Raw genomic sequence first — 19,892 nt, 5'->3', positions numbered from 1 at the left:
TGTCTGGATGCAGCCTCATTTGGACTTTTCAGTTATATAAGCTAGTGAACTGCATATTTCACTTGTCAGTTTCGGTTGAATTTCTGTTACTTGCAACCAATTTGATCAATACATGGTCTAAGCCCTGCCCACAGTCCCTGAGGGCCACTCTTTGAAATCTTCCTTCCTTCAGTCTGAGTCTCCCCTATCAAAGCACCTATCAGATTGTATTGCTACTGTCTCCTGACTTGTCTGCCCAACACCCCTGCAAACTGAGAGAAATATGTTCTCTCCTTATAACCCCAGGGCCTAGTATAAGGCCCGGCACACAGCGGGTATTAAGCAAATGTGTAGAAGTAAGCATAGTAGGTGCTTAATAAATGACCTGTAATTCTAGGTGTCCCTAACTTTCGTGACTCTATTTCTTTTATATACATCGTTATTGGAGTATAATTGCTTCACAGTGCTGTGCTAGGTTCTGCTGTACAACAAAGTCAATCAGCCATATGCATACATATATCCCCATATCCCCTCCCTCTTGAGCTTCCCTCCCACCCTCCCTATCTCACCCTTCTAGGTGGTCACAAAGCACCAAGCTGATCTCCCTGGCTATGCAGCTGCTTCCCACTAGCTATCTATTTTACATTTGGTAGTGTATATATGTCAATGCTACTCTCACTTCGCCCCAGCTTCCCCTCCCCGCCGTGTCCTCAAGCCCATTCTCTATGTCTGCTAGTGACTCTATTTTTAATTCATCATTTTGTGATATTGATCGAGCACCTGCTGTGGGCCAGTCACTGTCCTAGGTGTTGGGGATGCAGCAGTGAACTAAACAAAAATTCCTGCCTATGAAGGGCTGATGATCAAGTGTTGTAGATGTCTTCTAGGGTGCCTGCCCTTCCCAGATAGGATGTAGTATAAGACTGTGTCTCCATATGCACCCAAAGCTACTAGAACAAGGGTGGTCACTTGACCAGGAGCTAGGATGGCCCATTCGGACTCTCTTCTGGGAATTTGGAACTGGGCAAGGGACCGTCTAGGTCAATGGCTGTTGACATTAGACTTGGAGGGTGTGCTGCTGTGAGACTTAGGCTGCAAGTCTTTCAGTGTGAGACCGACTGCTGGTCTGAAGAGGGTGGATGTGTTGGGCTTTGGCTGACAGACGCTGGTCCTTGGGTTGAGTTCTGAAAATAACATCTTCCACACTCCCTGGGCAGCTTACATCCTGCCAGTAGGAGCCATGGTTAGGGGGCCAGCCTGGGGAGGGGAGAGAAGGAGGAGAGGAGCTTCCTTCTGCTTCCCATGTGGGTCTGTGTTGTGGGTTGAACTGTGTGCCCCAAAAAGATATGTTCAAATCCTGGCCCCCTGTGCCTGTGAATGTGACCTTATTTGAAAAAAGGGTCTTTGTGCACATCATCAAGTTAAGATGAGATCATACTGGATTAAGGTCGGCTAAATTCAACACGACTGCTGTCCTCATAAGAGGGAAATCTGGACACAGACACACACGGAGAAGACCATGTGATGACAGAGGCAGTGATTGGAGTGATGCTGCCACAAACCAAGGAACACCACCTGTGGCCACCAGAAGCTGGAAGAGGCCAGGAAGGATCCTATCCTAGAGGCTCTGGAGGGATCATGACCCTGCCAACACTGTGGTCAGACTTCTAGCCTCCAGAACCGTGAGAGGATAAATTTTGGTTGTTTTAAGCCACCAAGTTTGTGGTTCTTTGTGACAGCAGCCACAGGAAACTGTCTTCAGTTGTCCAGGGGCAGCAGACAGCTAGGGTGCCAGCGCTCCCTCGGGGGTTCCAGGGGCAGCTGGGTTGGTTAGTAACACCTTCTTTTCCTTTTAATACCCCAGCCCTGGCCTTCTTGCAGTTGTTAATCCCTGGTGACTTCAGTGTTCTCTGTTTGCTCTTTCAAGCCTGTGTAGCCAGTCCCTATATTAAATCCCCTCTGCTTGAAATACCTAGATAGTTCTTCTGACTGTGCTCAAACTGCTCCAGGAAGAGCGGAGAACAAAAATAATTTGCCGAGATGAGGCCCCAGAGAGAGTGAGAGAGAAAGAGAGCGCAGGATGGAGGTTCCTGGTAAATATATTCATTCCTCCTTGTTTCAACCTTGCAGTGCTTTATATTCTCTGGTCCTAGGAGAGTCCTCTTGACAAACTTATCTTTTACTAGTGAAAACCCATTCAATTTTTTTTGCAAAGCCCCACAGCTCCCAGAGAATGTTTATGTGGCTGACTTTTTCCTGCCTCCTGATCGTACAGAGGAAGGCACCCACCTTTCAGAGGGCAGGTGGGAGTCTCCCACAGCTCAGCTAGATGGGTCCTGGGGCCAGCTCTGAGCTCCATTAGTTTTTCCCTCAGCATACCCAGTGGGTCTCAAATGGGGGAGATTCTGCTCCCTCCCCCAGGGGACACTTGATAATGGCTGGAGACATTTTTGGTTGTCACAACTGGGAGGGTAGTGGGGCATGTGCTACTGGCATCTAGTGGATCAAGGCCAGGGAAACTGTCAAACATCCTAGCATGCACAGAACAACCTCCATCAGAGAATGACGCAGATCCCAACGTCAACAGTGTCGAGGGTGAGGAACAGTGGTTAACCTAATCCTGGGCTGGCCCAGGCTTGGAGGGAGAAAGTGTGCGACACAGCCACATTCTATAGCATCCACAACCCTGAGAGGGAGCCAGGTCTAGGGAGCCCACCCACACATGTCCACAGACTCACCAGAAATGAGCAGAGGAAGATGAAGGAAACGAAGTAAAAATAGGCAAATTCATTGCCGCACTCATGAGTCAGGATGCCAGAGTTCTTATCACAGGGTTTACCGCTGAGGCAGGAAAGCATGATGTTGTGCCAAGCCTCTCCAGTGGCACTCCTGAGGACAGAGAGGGGGCGTCAGGGACCTGGGCACCCATCTCTGGGCACCAGCACCACCACCCCCCGCCCCCCAAGGGAGGCAGAGCATTGAGGTTAAACACTTAAGCTCTGGAGCTGGACTGGTGTTGGTTCAAGTCCCAGGTAAATCACTTTTTTCCTCTTGGAGCTCAGAGAGGGGGATTCTCATCCTTGGCTGCTGTGTATTAAAGCCCAAGGAGAATGTTTTTTAAAAATGCTGATGCCAATGCCCAACTCCCACAGACTTGGATTTAACTGGTTTGGGATGTGGCCTGGAGACATAGGTATGTTTCAAAAGCTTCCCTCTCTCTAGGTGATTGTCATTTCTTATTTCTTTCTCAGGTTACTCTGCTCCAGGCACACTGGTCTCCTTGCTGCCCTCCAACATGAGAGCTATGCTCCTGCCTCAGGGCCTTTGCACTTGCTGTACCCTCTACCCTTCCCCAGATATCCACATGGCTCCCTCTCTCAACTATTTCTCTCAAATATCACCCTCCTCAAGGGAGGTGTGACCTATCAGCCTTCCTTTTTTTTTTTTCAGTTGTTACTTGAGAAAAAAATTTAGTTTGACAAAAATATACATAAATTTAATAATTTTAAGCATTTAAGTGTATAATTCAATGGCAATAAGCACATTTACAGTGCCATGAAACCATCACCACTATCCACCTCCAGAACATTTTTATCATCCCAAACTGAAAAATTGTACCCCATTAAACAATAACTCCCCCCATTCCCCTCTCCCAACCCCTGACAATATTGATTCTAGTTTTTTCCCCTAAGAATTTGCCCATTTTGGGTACCTCATGTAAGTGGAATCACACATTATTTGTTCTTTTGTGTCTCCATGTCCCTCTTAATCTTGAATTTTATCTCCTATCAGTATCCGCTATAATTTGATTATTGATTGTCTGCCTCCCCCATGGGAATATAAGCACCCAGAGGGCAGAGAATATTGTCTCTGTTTTGTTCCCAGTACTTACAGCAGCGCCTGGCACACAATAGGTGCTCAATAAACCTCTGATGAATGAATGAAGGAACCCTAAGTGCAGCCAGGATTAAGAATCAAGCCTCAGAGTCTATTCAGAGTCTATAAGCCTTTTTCCTCACCTGTCAGGTGTGGTTGCCAAGAATCTCTAGACAGGATGCTCAGGAGGATTCAGTGAGCTAATGCCTGAAAACGCCTTCATGTTTACGTCCCAGGGCCTTCAGCTCCTGCCCTGCCAGGGTCCCTTGGTCCCCCACGCCCACTCCAAACCTCAGTGGAACAGAAGGTTGAGGGCATGCCCCCCCCCGCCACCAGAAGAGAAGGATGAAAGTGTGCCCCCCTCTCACCGGAAGAGAAGCATGAGCGCCTGGAAGAAGGTCCGGAAGTTATTGTGCTCAGTGATTTGGAATTCATCCTCGTCACTGTCCTCATCCTCTACGTCGATACCGATGTTGCCAAACACCTGGGGAATTAGATGGTGATGACTAGGGGTGGCCGCGCCCCCTAGTGGCTCCGGGAAAACTCCACTCAACCTTCAGGGCTGCCTCTCTGAACTGGGCTCCCTTAACCCACCCCCACCTAAGGGCGGTGGCCCTCCTTGGGAGTGCTGTGGGAACATTAGGGGGGCTGGCACTCACCTGCATCCCAATGATGGCGTAGATGAAGAAAAGCATGGCGATCAGCAGACAGACATAGGGCAGGGCCTGGTGGGAAGGAAGGCAATTAAGAATAGTGCTGGGGGCCCCTTATCCACACTGTTTCCTTCGTTTGTCCCAGTTCTCCACCCCCATGGGGTGGCCGCATGCTGTGCCTGAGTGGTGCCAGGGTTGGTGGGCCTCTTTGGTGGCTCTGGGAGATTCCCCTTGGAGCTCTCATGACACACCAGGGCAGGAAGTTAGACAAGACCCCTGCATATAACACATTCTCAGCAAGGTGTATCATAGAGGCATTTCCCCCTGATTTCTAGATTCAGCCAGAGCAGGTTGGGGTGGGGGGATCCTGATTTTTCTTCTCAGCCCTGGGCTGGAGGCAGGGCCAGGGGCTCACCTTGAAGGACTGCACAAAGGTCCAGAGAAGAATTCGGATGGTGTAACCCTGACGGAGGAGTTTGATGAGCCGGGCCGCTCGGAAGAGGCGCAGGAAGCTCAGGTTGATGAAGTTATTCTGGGGAGACGGAGAAAGAGGGGTGACCATCCACCCACCCCCAGGGGCTCAGAGCTGTCACCACTCACAGAGGCCCCTACATGAAGCCAACCAACAGGAAAAAGCAAGCAAGACCCCAAATAAGGAGCGAGAGGAGAGAAAGCACTATTAATGCAATGGTGCGGAGGAAAAAACTCGAAAAAACGAAGTGGGGTGTGGGGAGGAGAAAGGGTGAGAAGGGAGGAAAAGGCATCAACTCAAAGGCATAAACCCTCCCTGCCAGCCCCACCCTCAATGGGGAAAGGAAAGAAAAAGGAAGGAAGAGAAAGGAGCGTGGGTGGGTCGGGTCACGGAAGAAATAACAAAAGAACAAGGAAAAGAAAATATATCCGAATCATCCAATCAGGAAAAAAATCCGAGATGGTTTTTGTTTCTCCCAACAACCAAATGCACTGAGACAATAGGACACAAGCGGGTCAAGTTGCTGAATCCATCACACGTGTACGATGCACAAACACCAGGGCGGGGTGGGGGCAGTCAGCACGCTCAGGCCTGGTGGACATGTGTGGGTTCCGAGGGCATGTTACGCTTCGGGCCAGAAATGCATCTGTCATGGGACTCACCGGGCACCCTGCCCTGCCCTGCTGAGCTGCCCACCCTCTCCTGCCCGCCCTGACCTCACCCCACGGCCAAGAGGAGCAGTGGCTCAAGCCAATTGGAGAAGCGGAAGAGCATCTTTTCTTACCCCCTTGGCGAGCGGGAATGGGGAGGACGGGAGGGAGCTGGGGCTGTTCGGCTGCAGGGCGAGTCCTCGCTGCCCGCTGAGTCGGAGAAGATGCATTTGGGGCCCTTTCCCCCCTTTCAGGGATGGCTTCTCAGCTTCTGGAGCTGGGTGGAGTAGCACGGGACCAGGCCTGCAGGAAGCAGGAAGTACGCAGCGCCCGTGGGTGGGTGAGCTCGCCATCAGCCCAGGCCCACCGAGGGGCCGGTGCTGGGGGCCGGGAGGTGGGGCTGTCCCTGCCCCCAGGACCTCCCTGGGTGGACCCTGCCTCTGCTCAAAGGCCCCCTGTCTAGTCACTGCCTCTACCTCCTCCCTCCCGAGCCAGAAGAACCCCAGGTAGGGGTAGGGGTGGGGAGACAGCTATGGAGATGGTGGATCTTACGTGACTGTCCAGGGGCTTGTCTGCTGGGGCCTCTGGTGGGGTACTGGAGGCTAGAAGTCACGAATGGACCAAATCTGGCCAACGAAACTATTTTGTTGGGCCTGAGCAGTTTTCCTTTAGAAATTAAAAATAGCTCCTAGTGTTTAAAAGTCAGATTTTGCCCCCAAATCTGGCTTTCAGGCAACCCTGAGGCTGCTTCCACTGGTAGCAGTTACTTGAGGCAGAGATGTGGCTGCCTGCCGTGAAGCAGGCCACGCTTCCTCCAGTTTGCCAAGGTTCCCACATACCAGAAATGGAACTGGTTTCTTGGCTTACGGCATCTGCTTGGTCCCCAGAGGCATTTGAGTTTGAGACTCCTGCTTCAGGTAGGCATGGAGACCACCACTGATCAGTGGGTTGGAGGCAAAGGGGCCTTAAGGGGACTTGGAGGAGTGCTAGATACAGGCCATGTAGCAACGTTTAAAGTGGCCTAGCTCTCACCCTGCAAATGGCACAGGGGTGATCATACAGGTTGCCCCAACAGTCACAGCACTGTTTTCGGTCTCAAGAGTATGGACAGTGAATTATATGGGCACCCTGTTTGGTGGTTCCTGAGGGCTTCCCAGCCACTGGATCTAGCTAGCTCTGACCTGGGAACTGAGAGACACAGAGAGGGGTTTCAAAGAATTTCTGAGGTTGGCAGGAGGCCTCTGGGTTTTCTGGAAAAGTCTAGGGTGCTCTCTGGGACACATCAGTTGACCCTTAGGCCTCTAGGATGGGGGAGGGGTGTGGGGATCCTACCCTGACCACATTTGGGCCTAACCACTGTGAGAATCTCTCAAGTGCCTCGAATCAACCCCCAAACTCAGCTTGGGTGACAGTCACCCTCCGTGCCCTGTTGACCTGACTTCCAGCCCTGCTTGGCCACCCAGCTCCATCTGGGGACAGGGCCGATGGCCCAGGTGTCCCCAGTCCCCTCCCGTTCATCCCCAGAGTACAAGCCATCCCTTCATGGGGCGGGGCATAACATGTGGACTCATGCAAAGTCAGGCGGGCCCTGGAAGCAGCCTCTGGGGGCTCGGGGCAGAGCGGGGCGGTAGGGACTGCTACCATGCAGGAGAAAGAAGGGGGGTTTGCAGGGAGACGCGTGCAGAGAGCATGCTGCCCTTCTTGGGGCCAGGGAGACAGGAGACACACGGGGGAAGTAGGGGTGGAAATGAAAGAGGTGACAGGGCAGGGGAAGGTTCTAGTCTGCCCTCATCCACCCCCCCCATCTCTTCCTGGGTTTGCATAGAGTCCTTCAAGTGCTCCTAGAACTTCTGACTTTCTTCCTAGCTTCCATCTTTTTGTCCACAGCCAGGAAGGAATAGCTGTCCTCTCCTCCAACCCTGCCCAGTGCTTCCTGGTTCTAGGCTGAAGGGGAGTGAGGTGGGCCCTGGAAGGCTTGCTGTGTTCAGGGGTGCGAGTACTCAGAAGCACATGGAGACCACCCTCCTGAGGGCTCCAGAGAAGTCCTGCACTCGCAGACCCCGCCTCCAGCCCAGATGTTGCCTCTGCACTCCAGACCCACTAACCCACTGCCTACCTGACTTCTTCTGGGGTGCCCTTCAGGGCACTTCAAGCCCACTGTGCCCACACTTGTGCTATTCCCCTAACCTGGCCCTCTCCTGGCATTCCCTAACTTCCATCTCCCAGTTCAAGCCAGACTCAAGTCCTCCAGGCACCTCTCTCCCCCCAAGCCCAGACCCAACCCTTTTCCAGGTCCTGGAGAGATCCCTGCTCAGAGGGCCAGTCCTCACACTGCTCCTGCTTCCTCTGCTGTCATCTCTCCTTGGGATTCCTGGTGCTCACCTCCAGCCCAGCCCGCCGCCTCCCCACTCCCTGCTCTGCAGCTGCAGGGTCTGGTCTAACCGCACTTCCGATCACGGCTCCCCTGCTCCAAATCCTCCCAGGCTCCCACAACAAGGTCCCAAGGTCCTGTCCCCTTCTGCCCTCTTCACTTTCTCTGGGTCAGCCTTCCTCTGCTCTTTGCTCCAGCCACACCCCCTCACTTGCAGACCCTGACCCCTGCGTGCTCCGACCTGCCACAGGACTTTTGCACATGCTATCCTGGGCCTCAAATGTCCTTTTCTCCCCCTCTCCACATTGTTAACGCTGCTCATCCTTCAGCTTGCAACACAGTTACAATTTCAAGTGGGTTTCAGGGGTTATTTGACCAATGCCTGCCTCCCCCCACCTGACTGTAGGTGACACAGGGGGTGGGGGCAGTGATGGTGTCCCCTTCTGCCCAACCCTCCATCTGTGGCACTGAATTGGGGCTCATTAAATGTTTGGTGGATGAATGTCTTGTGTATGGCTAGCAGGGGAGGGATCCCGGTGCAAAGATGCCATTGCGGGTCCTTCAAAGGGGCTCAGAGGATGGTGGGGGAGGGGCAGAGGCAGGTGGGATTTAACAGAGTAAGGAATGTGCAAGTGTGCAGAGAGCCGAATAAGTGAGGCGAGGGAGAGATGGACACGGTGCATCCAGGGCGTGGGTGTGGGTTTGCAGGGTGGATGGATATAACAGAAGGGAGGGATAGTGTGTGCACGTGTGTGTGTGTGTGTGTGTGTGTGTGTGTGTGTGTGTGTGTGTGTGTGTCAGGGGGTGGGGGAGGATCAAGAGAGGGAGATTGCAAGAGCAGAAAAAGAGAAAGGGAGAGAGAGACAGAGACAGAGACAGAGAAAAGAGGGAACGAGAGTCAGAGACTGAACAGGAAAGAGGAGAGAGCACATGGGTTTAGTGACTGTGTCTGGGTGGGGGGCGGGGAACAGGAGTACATGCAGATCAGGGCTCCAGGAGAGGGCATCAGCCGGCCGGTCCATCTGGAAGCAGCCAGACCTGAGTCCCGGCCGTTCAGCCAGAACCGGTTCTGGCCATTCTGAGTCCCCCTCATTTGAGAGTCTTTGCCTGCACATTGCAAGGCCCTCAGACCTCCTCCATCAGACTTGGAGATTTACGTCGCTGCTGGTCAAGCCCGAAGAGCTCGTGGGCTTGGAATGGGGTGAGGACTGTTGGAGCTTTCCTGGGGCCCTGGGATCCATGGAGTTAACCAGGAACAGGAGTGGTATGAGAGAGTGCCTGATGGCTCTGAGTACAGGGCTGTGTGTAAGGGATGGGGTGGGAGACTCAGCCAGCCAACCTGTCCTGTTGGAGGTGTTGCATGGGGCAAACCCATCCTTTTCTCTGCAGAAGACACAAGCCAACCCAAACAGAAAACCCTAATTCAGAACCCAATACCAACCAGAGGAAGAGAGGTTGCAGGAACAAGGACGGGGGGCAGGTCCGGAGGGTTTGGAGAGATGGACAGACATACGGGGGTGGGGATAGGGGGGTGCATCAGGCAATCCAAGTTTTGAAAGCCCAGGGCGTGACATGCAATGCTGATGCGAGAAGATGCGTTCACAGTTAATGTAAGGCATTTAAACTTCAGAAAGAAGTAAGACCAACCGGATTCTAGATGCAGATGTTGAAGATGGAGGGGGAGCAGGCGGGCAGGGGCAGTTGGGGAGGCGTGTTCAGCGTTTTTTAGGTTGATTTGTAACCAGTGCCAAAAAAACCAATGGGTTTCGGTTCCCGGGCGGGGAGTGGGGGTGGTGGTGGTGGGTTGGGAGATAGTCATTGGTGTATGAACACACAGACCACGTCATGGATGAACAAATGAATTTCATAGTGCATTTTGATTGGATGAGTTTTTCAGACGGCGTTGTGCCAATATACAGTTTAAAGAGCAGGCATGAAAAGAGACAAGACAAGAAACACAGTCATTATCCATCGCACGCAGGGCAAACCCACGTCACCCCAGCCACTTGTGGGTGGCAGCTGAGGCCCGGTGGGCCTCACACCCTCTCCCCCTCCCCCGAAACCCCGGGGCCTTGCCCTCCCTATGGTCTGGCTCCCCTCGCCTCAGCCTGGCTGAGCTCTGTCTGGCCTCAGACTTAGTGGGCTTACCTGGGAGGCAGAAGGGGGCTGCTGAAGGCTCCTTGCCTAGCAGGGCAAACCTTCCCCACCGCCAGGTCGGGTGTTTATCCTCCTAAAAGGGTCCAAATGCCCACCCTCTAGCTTTCCCGCCAAATGATTATAATTCAGGGCTGAGGGGCTGCCTAACAGACTGCAGTCCAAGTACATTCACAGTAATAACAGCAACAGCAATAATAATAACCACCATCCGTGAACTAATTCCTGGCAGGTTCTGTGCCAAGCACTTTACGTCAATCGCTCTGATTTGCTCAAAGTTGCCATCTCTGGCCCTGGAACGTCAGCCTTCTGGGGGCAGGTGTTCTTGTCGTTTTGCTCTGTTCCCGGCACCTCTAACAATGCCTGGCACACAGCAGGTGCTTAACGTATGCTTCTATGAATGCATGAATGAATGTGAGGCTTGCAAGGGTCTGATGAGGTTGGTTATGAAGGTTAGTCCCAAATACAGGACGAGAAGATGTAATACAAGTTACCCAGGGTCAAACAGCTCATAGGGGAGGGCTGTTTGACTACTGCAATAGTCCTGATATCCCTGAAGTGGATTCCGTGCCCCATTCTCCTGCCCTCCCATATCTTGCGGCCAGGAGAACAAGCCGTTGGGGTCCAGTCCTACAGATCTCTTACTGGCAACTAGAGCTTCAATCAACTTCCTCTACCTGCCCGACTGGGGTGGTGGGTCACCCCTTCTCACCTCTTGACCCAGAGGGATATTGGTTCAAAGCTGTCTTGTCTTCAGCTGTATGGCAAGATACTTTGACTGCCAGGAGAAGCTCCAGATCTCTTAGAAACTTAGGACAGAAGATGAGGTCTAAGCTCTGGCCCTCTGCCAGGGGACAGTGGCCAGGTGGGGGCAACCCCAATGGGGATAGCCCACAGCTGGGCATGACCTCTCTAGAGGAAGGTGTCAGGGGTGAGACGGGGGAAGGGGGAACTTCTGGTTCACTGAAGATGAAGGCAAAGAATTGTGGCCAAGATACCACTCGGGTGGGGGTATGGGGGATGCGTCAGAGAATGGCCCCTCTTCTGTGTAGCTTCCCAATCCTATCAGGCTTCCAGGATAGAAGAGTGGGCCAATTGATCCCTTTGCTGCTGAGGGCTCAGTTAGGGACACCCCAGGAAACACCAGTGTGCCCTCAGGAGTCACCAGGTCTGACTGCGTGACTTTAAGTAGGTCCCTCATTCTCCTCAGCGTTGAGCGTCAGTTTCCTCATCTGTGAAATGGGGCAACACCCTCTTCTTCGGGCCCCACCCCACCCAGATCTATCCTCTGCTCTCCTCTGCCTGTTCTCAGCATCACCCTGGCTCTCTGGCCTTCTGGCTCCTTTCTGGCCGGGCTTGGCCAATGGAAGTGGCTGGCAGGAGATAGAGGGTGGGAGGAGAGAAAGGTAGGGGTGTTTCTCCCCCGATGCTCCATGCCTGCTTTGGCCCTGTCTCTGGCAGGAGCTCTGTCCCTCCATGTTCACAGCTCCCACCAGGCAGCCCCTCTCTGAGTTCGGCACCTGGGCAGGTAACAGCTCCCCACGGTGGTTGGGTGCTGGGCCCCTTCCCCTCCACTCTGTGAATAGTCTCTGCTCTTGGATCCCTTCAGTGGAACCCTCTAAAGGAATTCTTTTATATGCTGAGCCCCCGACCTGTACCACGAGCTAATCCACGTAAAGCGCTTGGCACAGTGCCTGGCTGTCCCTGTCAGCTTTTATTATTGTTATTATGACAAGGTTGTTACCACCCCCGGCCCTTGGCTCTGACCCTCTGCCCTTTTGCTTCGCCTGTGAGGATCTCCTATCCTCCCCACAGCCTCCCAAGGGCCCTCAAGCCTAGGCTCACTGGCAAATGGCCAGGGAGGGGGTGTGAGGCAGGAGCTCTGGGACCTGTGTCTTCCAGATGATGTGGCCGTGTGAGGGGCCACCACGGCGAGGTCCAGAGACCTCCCCCACCACCACCCCCGCTCCACGTTGGGAACCTCCCAGGCCTGGGGATAGAGGAAGACACATGTCCCAGGGACCCTCCTAAGGTCCTGGGTATCGTGTCCCCCCGTTAACCCAAGGGCCATGGCTCCCTCCTCCCTGTGAGCCGGAACATGGTTAGTTCAAGCAGAGTGGACTTGAAGCTGGTTCCCTCTGGGCCCCCGACACTGTGTGGTGTTTGGGGGGTGGGGCTCAGCCTTGGGATCCTTTAAGTGTCTCAGTTTTCTCAATGAGCTCGTCCACATTATTTAATCATAAATCGGTAGCCAAGAGGCAGGGAAGTTCACGTTGCAGCGCTAGCCCCACGGCGGTGGCTTCGGACCTCCCCATCTCCCCACGTCACCCTTTTGAGGGGCTGCCCTTGCTCCCAGGGGCCCCAATTCTCCCTCTTTGGTCATGGTCAAGCACTGGCTTGAGCCAGCTGTGGCCGTCGGGACCCACTGCTTCTTGATGACCTCTTCCTCGCCCCTCCCAGCCCGGCCAGGAACTGCCCAGAGAGAAGCCGGCGGGAAACTTACCCCAAACTCGGTCACCAGGATGTCGGTGATGCTGCCCAGAACAGTCACAAAGTCGAAGATGTTCCAGGCATCGCGGAAATAATTCTAGAATGGGGACCCACAAGATAGAGATGCCAACATAGGGCTCCATGGCTGGCCCCCAAGTCCAGCCCAGGGGGCCCGTTAGGGGCACAGCTGCAGACCAGTCAAGTGCCCGGGACAGTTACAGTCATTCAAACAGCAAAATGTTGCTTGGATGGGCTTCTCAGTATCATCTGTTCTGAGTCCCCCCTCCCTGGGACCCCCAAGCCTTCCCACGGCTTGCTTGGCCCCAGAGGGGGGTCTCCGGGTGCCGCTTCAGCTCTGTTGTGGGGGAGGGCTGCCTTTCTGGGCTGTGCCCTGTTTCTCCAACAGTTCCAAGGGCTCTCTGAGACCTCAGATGCTTCATAAATGACGTCACTGGGGTCCTCATGAAGACTCTCAGAAGGAAGGTTTATCACCCATTTTATATGAGGCGACTGGGGCTCAGAGAGCAAAGACGCTCACCTCAGGCAGCACAGAGGTGAAGAGTCAGGATTTGAACCCAGGTCTGGGCAAGTCCAGAGTCTATGGACAGGACCCTGCTGAATCAAGACCGTGCTTATAGCACACTTGCTAAGACAGCAGCCTCTGGGTTCACATGCCAGCTCTGCTACCATCCAGCTGTGTGGCTGTGGGTCAGTGACTTAACCTCTCTGTGCCTCCATTTCCTAATCTGGAGAAGGGGGATAGGAACAAGGGTGCAGAGGCCTTCTGGGCATACACGAGGCTACACTTCCTGGCCCCCTTGTGGTTAGATAAGGTTGTGTGTCTAGTTACAGCCGATGGGTTGTGAACAGAGGCAGCATGAGTCACTTTCTGGCCAGCGCAGGACCCGCCAGAACTCTCTTAACCCTGGACCTGGTGACCAGTAACGTTCCAGATGACGGCTGCTCAGTGAGCCCGGGTCTCTGAGTAAACCCTCTGTTGACTGGAGCAACAAAGCTGTGTTTGTTACCACAGCTTAACTTGAGCTATCCTGACTGGTATATCCCTGGGCTGGGTTCTGGCTCAAGTGGGACACACAGGTATAGTATGCTGTTGTTAAAATACTGAAATATTGGGACTTCTTGGTGGCGCAGTGGTTAAGACTCCACGCTCCCAATGCAGGGGGCCTGGGTTCAATTCCTGGTCAGGGAATTAGATCCCACATGCATGCCGCAACTAAGAGTTTGCATGCCACAACTAAGGAGCCTGCCTGCCACAACTAAGACCCAGTGCAACCAAATAAATAAATAAATATTAAAAAAAAATACTGAAATATTTCACAGTTTGAGCCCACAATGAGTAGCACCCCTGCCTGGACCTAAGGGTCTGGTTCAAATAGACGGCCCTTCCCTCAAGGCTTGGTGGGACCCATGCTAAACACAGGCCTTCCCAGCAACCTCACAAAAGCAGAGGCCAGATCGGGGCTTGGGCCCCATTATGAGCAGTCAGTCATCTTCTCCCCTGAGTATCTGACCCGGCGGCAGCCCCTCTGCCTCACAGAGAAGGACACAGGCTTTGGATCTGTGCTTCCCAGGATCAAATTCTTTTAGCATGTACGAATCAAATGTCCTCAGAGTGGGACTGCTTGGGCCTCAGGGCCCTCTTCTGGAAGACAAAGGTATAACAACAATCTGGTAATGAATGTGAGTCACTGTGGGGTTTGGTATATAGTAGGTGCTCAATAAATGGATGTTGTTTTATGGTTGTCTAAAAGGAGTTCAGGTTCCACTGGCACTTTTGGTATTTTAACAGGTGCGGCTGGGGCCCTACCCATATCCCCTCATATTTTGACTGTGTACCTTTGTTACTCTGCCCAGGGGCTTTCTCTAGCTGCATAGGGGAATTAATAGCTCCTCTGGGAGCAGCCGTTGACTGACTGATGGGCACTGGAGGATAAATACTCCAGCTCCCCACCACGGGTGACATGACCTGAGTAAGTGCTCTCTGCTGCACCCCAGGGGTCCTCCATGGAACTGCATCCCAGTTATACCCATAGGGAACCTGCTCACCAACACACCCTGTACTGGCTGCCTTCCCTTCTCTGTCTCACACCCTCTTTCCCCTACGGGGCTTCCTGGAGTCACCTCCCAGACAAATTCCTTGCATTCAAGTTTGTCTCAGGCTCTATCTCTAGGGGAGCACAAACGAGGACAACTTTATAGGTGTTTGGCTACAGGCCTCAAGCCCCCGGATAGCCCCCCTCTCATTTAAACTCCACATGGGGAACTTGGGGCTTCATGTAAAACTGAAGGGGGAGGCATAGTGCAGAACCCTGCAGGATTGTCAGGGGTGGAGGAGATGGAGTCCCAGCCCCTGGCAGAACGCATCACGTCACCACCAGAACATTGACTGGGAATGAAAAAAAATTACAAGACAGCTGCATTGGGCAGGGCTTGTGCCTGAGCTCATGCTCACACCGCCCTCAGCCCTGGGAGGCTGGATGTGTCGTTCTCCCATCTTGTAGATGTATACGTAGGAGCAAATAGGCCAAGTGCCTTGCTTGCGGTCACATAGCTAGAAAGGGTCTGAGGCAGGATTCACACCCAGGCATGGGTACTCGAGAGCCTGAGTTCTTCCCGGTACATGTTCTGTGACCTGTTCCGGGTCACACAGCCCATAGGTGGCATCCCCAGGACTGGAACTCTGAGTTGGTGCAATTGCTCTGACGGCAGGGTGCCTCTCCCTGCCTGGCTGGTCCTCAGTGCAGGGCCCAATGGCCCAGCCTGTATGTTGGGTTCCCCTGGGTGTCCTCATGAAAAATACAGATTCAGGGGCTTCCCTGGTGGCGCAGCGGTTGAGAGTCTGCCTGCCAGTGCAGGGGACATGGGTTGGAGCCCTGGTCTGGGAGGATCCCACATGCCGTGGAGCAACTGGGCCCGTGAGCCACAACTGCAGAGCCTGCGCGTCTGGAGCCTGTGCTCCGCAATGAGAGGCCGCGACAGTGAGAGGCCCGCGCACCGCGATGAAGAGTGGCCCCCGCTCGCTGCAACTGGAGAAAGCCCTCGCACGGAAACGAAGACCCAACACGCCAAAAATAATAAATAACTAAATTAATTAAAAAAAAAAGCTGATGCAGCCACCGATAAAATGAAAATAAGTTAAAAAAAATACAGATTCAGGGGCTCCCACCCCACCAAATGAATAAGGATCTCTTGAGGTGGGTCTGGGGCATCATTCAACTTTAAGTGCTTCTGTTGGGTTGCAGGCTTGGTAGCCACTGCTTTGGAGGAGAAAGGTCAGGTGATGAGCTTTATTGTAACACTTTCTGGTATTTACTGAGTGCTCGCAACATGTCAGGCTTGGACCTTCAGTCTCCAGACACACATTATTTGCATTTGGGGTTTGCAAGAGCTCTTTTGAGGGAGAGGCAGAGGATGGGCCTTTCTTGCAAAGGAGGAGAGAGAGGTGAGGTGACATAGCCTGGATATGATTGGACTCGAGATCTCTCTGGTGCCAAAGCCGACAGCTTTCACCACCTTGGGAAGCCGAGGTATGACCCCAGTCTCGGTCTGACACCACGGGCTGTAGGTCATTCTCTTCAGAGATGTGGGCTAAGCATATCCTCAAGTCCTTTACAGTCAGGCCTCTGTATCCGCGGGTCCCACATCTGTGGATTCAACCAATTGCCAATCGCATTGGTTGACTCTGTGGATGCAGAACCTGTGGATATGGAGGCCTGACTTACCTGCAACCTCTGGGATGCGATATGAGAACATCTGATTTTTATCAGTGACACAGATCATATTGGTAATCCTGCGGGCCTTTGCTGTCTACTTTCAGGATGGAAGGAATAGCAAAAGTCCAGTTAGCAGCTGGTGAAAAATAAAGATGGAAATTTTTTCACCTCTTATTTCCTGGGCTCCCTCACCCCACCCTACATCCATAGATCCCTTAGGGGGTCAATGGGCCTCGGGTTAAGACCACTTGCATTAGTGGGAGACGAAATCAAGTTAGGAGGTCATGAACTGCATTAAAAAAGGAGGGGCGTGACTTCCCTGGTGGTCCAGTGGTTAAGACTCTGCGTTTCCACTGCAGGGGGCGTGGGTTTGATCCCTAGTCGGGGAACTAAGATCCCAAGTGCCATGCCGTGTGGCCGGTGCGGGGGGAAGAAAGCGGGAGTAGGGGGGACATGGAATCAAGGAGATAGACAACTTCAGAGTATAGGGCATGTGCTAAGGGGAGATACAGATTCTGTGAATATTTCATTTTGGTTGTCTGTTTGTACATCTGAGTACTGGGCTCCACTGCAAAATGTATTTCTTACTGCGATTGTGGCTGGAACAGTTTGAATGCTATGGGCTTGCCTGTCTGGATCTCAGTTTCCTTACCTGCAAAATGAATCATTACCCGTCTCATCGCATCATTTAATAATCGATATGTGCCTGACACAGAGTTTGTAATCTGTGCACATTGGAGGGATGCTCAAGTCACCAGTGGGGTTGGGGGCAGAGGGGCCAGGTGGGGAGACCACCACCCAGCACCCAGTGCCCCTCTGGGCTTTCCCTTAACCCACAGCTCTAGCTCCAAGGCTGGACTTACCAGAATCCCAAAAGCCATGACTTTGAGAACACATTCCAGAGAGAAGAGGGAAGTGAAGACAATGTTGAATACCCTCAGGGCATTTTCATAAGCAACAGAGGCCCCGTAGAACTAGAGAAGAAAGGAAGTAGAGCAGTGGGGTCAGTGGGCACAGTGTCGAGGACCAGGGCTGGGGTGGCTTCGTGGCTGCCCTTTTCCCAGGGCAGGCAGGACTCGGACACTTGGTTTCCCTATTGATGTCCTGTGGAGCCAGCCCGGGCCCCAGGCAAGCTCTTTACTGGCTGCGCTACTCTTTTCAGGTCAAAACAAAAATTCCTTTCTTGAGTCCTATCTTAGCAGCCGAGATCGCGGGAGAGCCTGGCCCTATCGATGGGCTTCCTGATGGGATGCAGGATGTCTACAGCATCCTCTTTGCAGTCATTTCTTCTTTTCTTTCCAGATGTCTTTTTAAATTCTTACCTGTACACTCCTATGAGACCACTTCCCAGACCAAGATGGAGAACCTTTCCAGCAACCCTCCCAAAAGTTTTCTTGAACCCCTTCCCAGTTGATAACCCCCGCGCCCCGCCAGAGGTAACCGCTCTTCTGACTCCTTATGACTCTTGCCCAAACTAATCAGATTTGAACCGATAACCTTTAAATCTAACTACCAGGTTACAGGAAATCCAGCAGATGGAGGAAACCAATGCACCCAGAGGTGGGACAGTTTTCATTCAGCTCATCTGGTTTCCTCAAAAAGTTAACAGCGCGGGGTGGTGGGGGGGCGGGGGTGGGGCAGAGGACAGAGATTTGAAAACAAAAAACTGGAGACCACGTGTAGCCATTTAGATCTTGGCTCAAAAAACAACTTACTGTAAAAGACGTTTTGGGGACAATTCAATATGGATCTTACGGTGTTAACCCTAAGCTTGTCAGACATGAGGACATGTAGGAGAATGTTCTGATTACTTTGGAAAGCACACTGGAGAATTTAAGTGTGAAATAGCGTGGTGTCTATCATTTAAAACACTTTAAAAAATAGATGAGATGTCCAGAATAGGTAGATCCATAGAACACAGATTAGTGGTTGCCAGGGGCTGGGGGAAGGGGGATAGGGAGTCACTGGTAATGGCGATGGGTTTCCTTTTGGGGTGATGGAAATGTTCCGGAAACAGATAGAGGTGGTGTTTGCACAACATCGTGAATGTACCAAATGCCACTGAATTGTACACTTTAAAATGGTTAACCGTAGGTTATGTGGATTTCATCTCAATTTTTAAAAAATGAGAAAAAAAAAAAAAACAGATGAAGCAAACATAGCAGAATGGTCCAAATGGGTAACTCTGGGTGATGGAGACTGGGTATTCACAAGCGCCTGGATACTCAGGATGTGGTCCAGGGACCTGCAGCAACCGCATCACCGGGATGCTGGTTAGAACTGTGGAGTCCCAGACCCACCCAGACCCGCTGAACCAGAATCTGCATTTTCACAAGATGCCCAGCTGACCTGTGAGCAGTTTGAGAAGGGCTGTGCTGTCCTATCTTTCTCTCTTCTGTTTGTTTGACACTGTTATGTTCCTAACAATGAAAAGACAAAGCACTTGCTTATGGAGATGAATTTTCAGGTGAATACAGGCACTGCTTTTCTACCAGTTCAAAAAATCAACAGCTAAATCTGTTGAGTGTTTTTAAGGATTGAGAAATGTGCTAACATCTTTGCAGGAACTTTCTTATTCAATCCTAATCCCCACAGGGGACAGGGAACGTGCTATTATTATCCTTCCCATTTTATTGACAGGGAAACTGAGGCCCTGAGTTGCCACTCGTCACTAGTGCAAGGTTAAATGGTGAATTAAATGGCAGAGATGGGCTCAAATTCAGGCTTTTGGTCTCCAAAGCACAGGGTGAGAGGTTTTGACTTTTCACCCTGAAGAGGCTCCACGGCCCCAAGGCTCGCAGGGTCTTTACCTGACCTTCCCTCCTCATTTCTTTCATCAAACATTTATCAAGGGGCTCTTGTTCCCTCTGAGTTAGGCCCTCTCTGAGCCCCTGAAATTCAGGGGTGATCAGTACTTGTCTGGCTCCTCGGAGCTCACAGGCAGGTGGTAGACTATCAGGCAACCCAACACTGATATCGTGGCACGTGAGATAACAGACAGGATGCTTGCAAACACCTCATGCGGTCCTGGGAGGTCAGGGAAGGCTTCCTAGAGGAAGGGCTCTGCAGGGGCGGCTGGAAGGGGCTGGCCAGACAAAGTGGTGGGAGCCGTGTGTCAGGCAGAGGGCACAGCAGGAACAGGGGCTTGGTGGTGACACAGAGCGCGGTCTGCCTGGGAAACTCATAGCCGGTTCTGTTTTGCGTGGGGCAGGGGCGCGGTGGGGATTAAGCAGTGCCTGGGGGGAGGGGGGACTCACCTTCATCATAAGCACGATGGTGTTGAGGGCGATCATGGCCATGATGGTGTACTCGAAAGGCGGGGACACCACGAACTGCCACATACGGTACTGGAAACTCTGCTTGTTCTGGGGCATATGTCGGGTCAGGGGTTTAGCGCTGATGGCGAAGTCAATGCAGGCCCTCTGCGGGACAGAGCGCAGCGGTGTGAGGGCCTGGGGCAGGAGAGAGGCGGCTGGACACCCAGCAGCCCCCGTCTCATTCGATGCAGCTCTT

General features: G+C 52.7%; 1 protein-coding gene across 1 annotated transcript in view; it reads right to left on the bottom strand.

Annotated features, from left to right (window-relative positions):
• The window catches only part of CACNA1A (calcium voltage-gated channel subunit alpha1 A), a 312,111-nt gene that overhangs the window by 22,588 nt on the left and 269,631 nt on the right, over nt 1–19,892 (bottom strand). Inside the window, exons 30-37 of the mRNA XM_032627805.1 lie at nt 19,637–19,801; nt 17,243–17,353; nt 12,659–12,742; nt 9,649–9,654; nt 4,924–5,040; nt 4,515–4,580; nt 4,224–4,339; nt 2,718–2,868 (exon numbers count right to left, since the gene is read on the bottom strand). Of these exons, the coding sequence (XP_032483696.1) occupies nt 2,718–2,868; nt 4,224–4,339; nt 4,515–4,580; nt 4,924–5,040; nt 9,649–9,654; nt 12,659–12,742; nt 17,243–17,353; nt 19,637–19,801 (816 nt within the window). The remainder of the gene's footprint in view (nt 1–2,717; nt 2,869–4,223; nt 4,340–4,514; nt 4,581–4,923; nt 5,041–9,648; nt 9,655–12,658; nt 12,743–17,242; nt 17,354–19,636; nt 19,802–19,892) is intronic.

Source organism: Phocoena sinus, chromosome 3, assembly GCF_008692025.1.
Source record: "Phocoena sinus isolate mPhoSin1 chromosome 3, mPhoSin1.pri, whole genome shotgun sequence".
In the NCBI taxonomy this organism is placed as follows: domain Eukaryota; kingdom Metazoa; phylum Chordata; class Mammalia; order Artiodactyla; family Phocoenidae; genus Phocoena; species Phocoena sinus.
The sequence above is the reverse complement of the archived record's forward strand: the minus strand, read 5'-3'. Positions and strand labels throughout refer to the sequence as shown.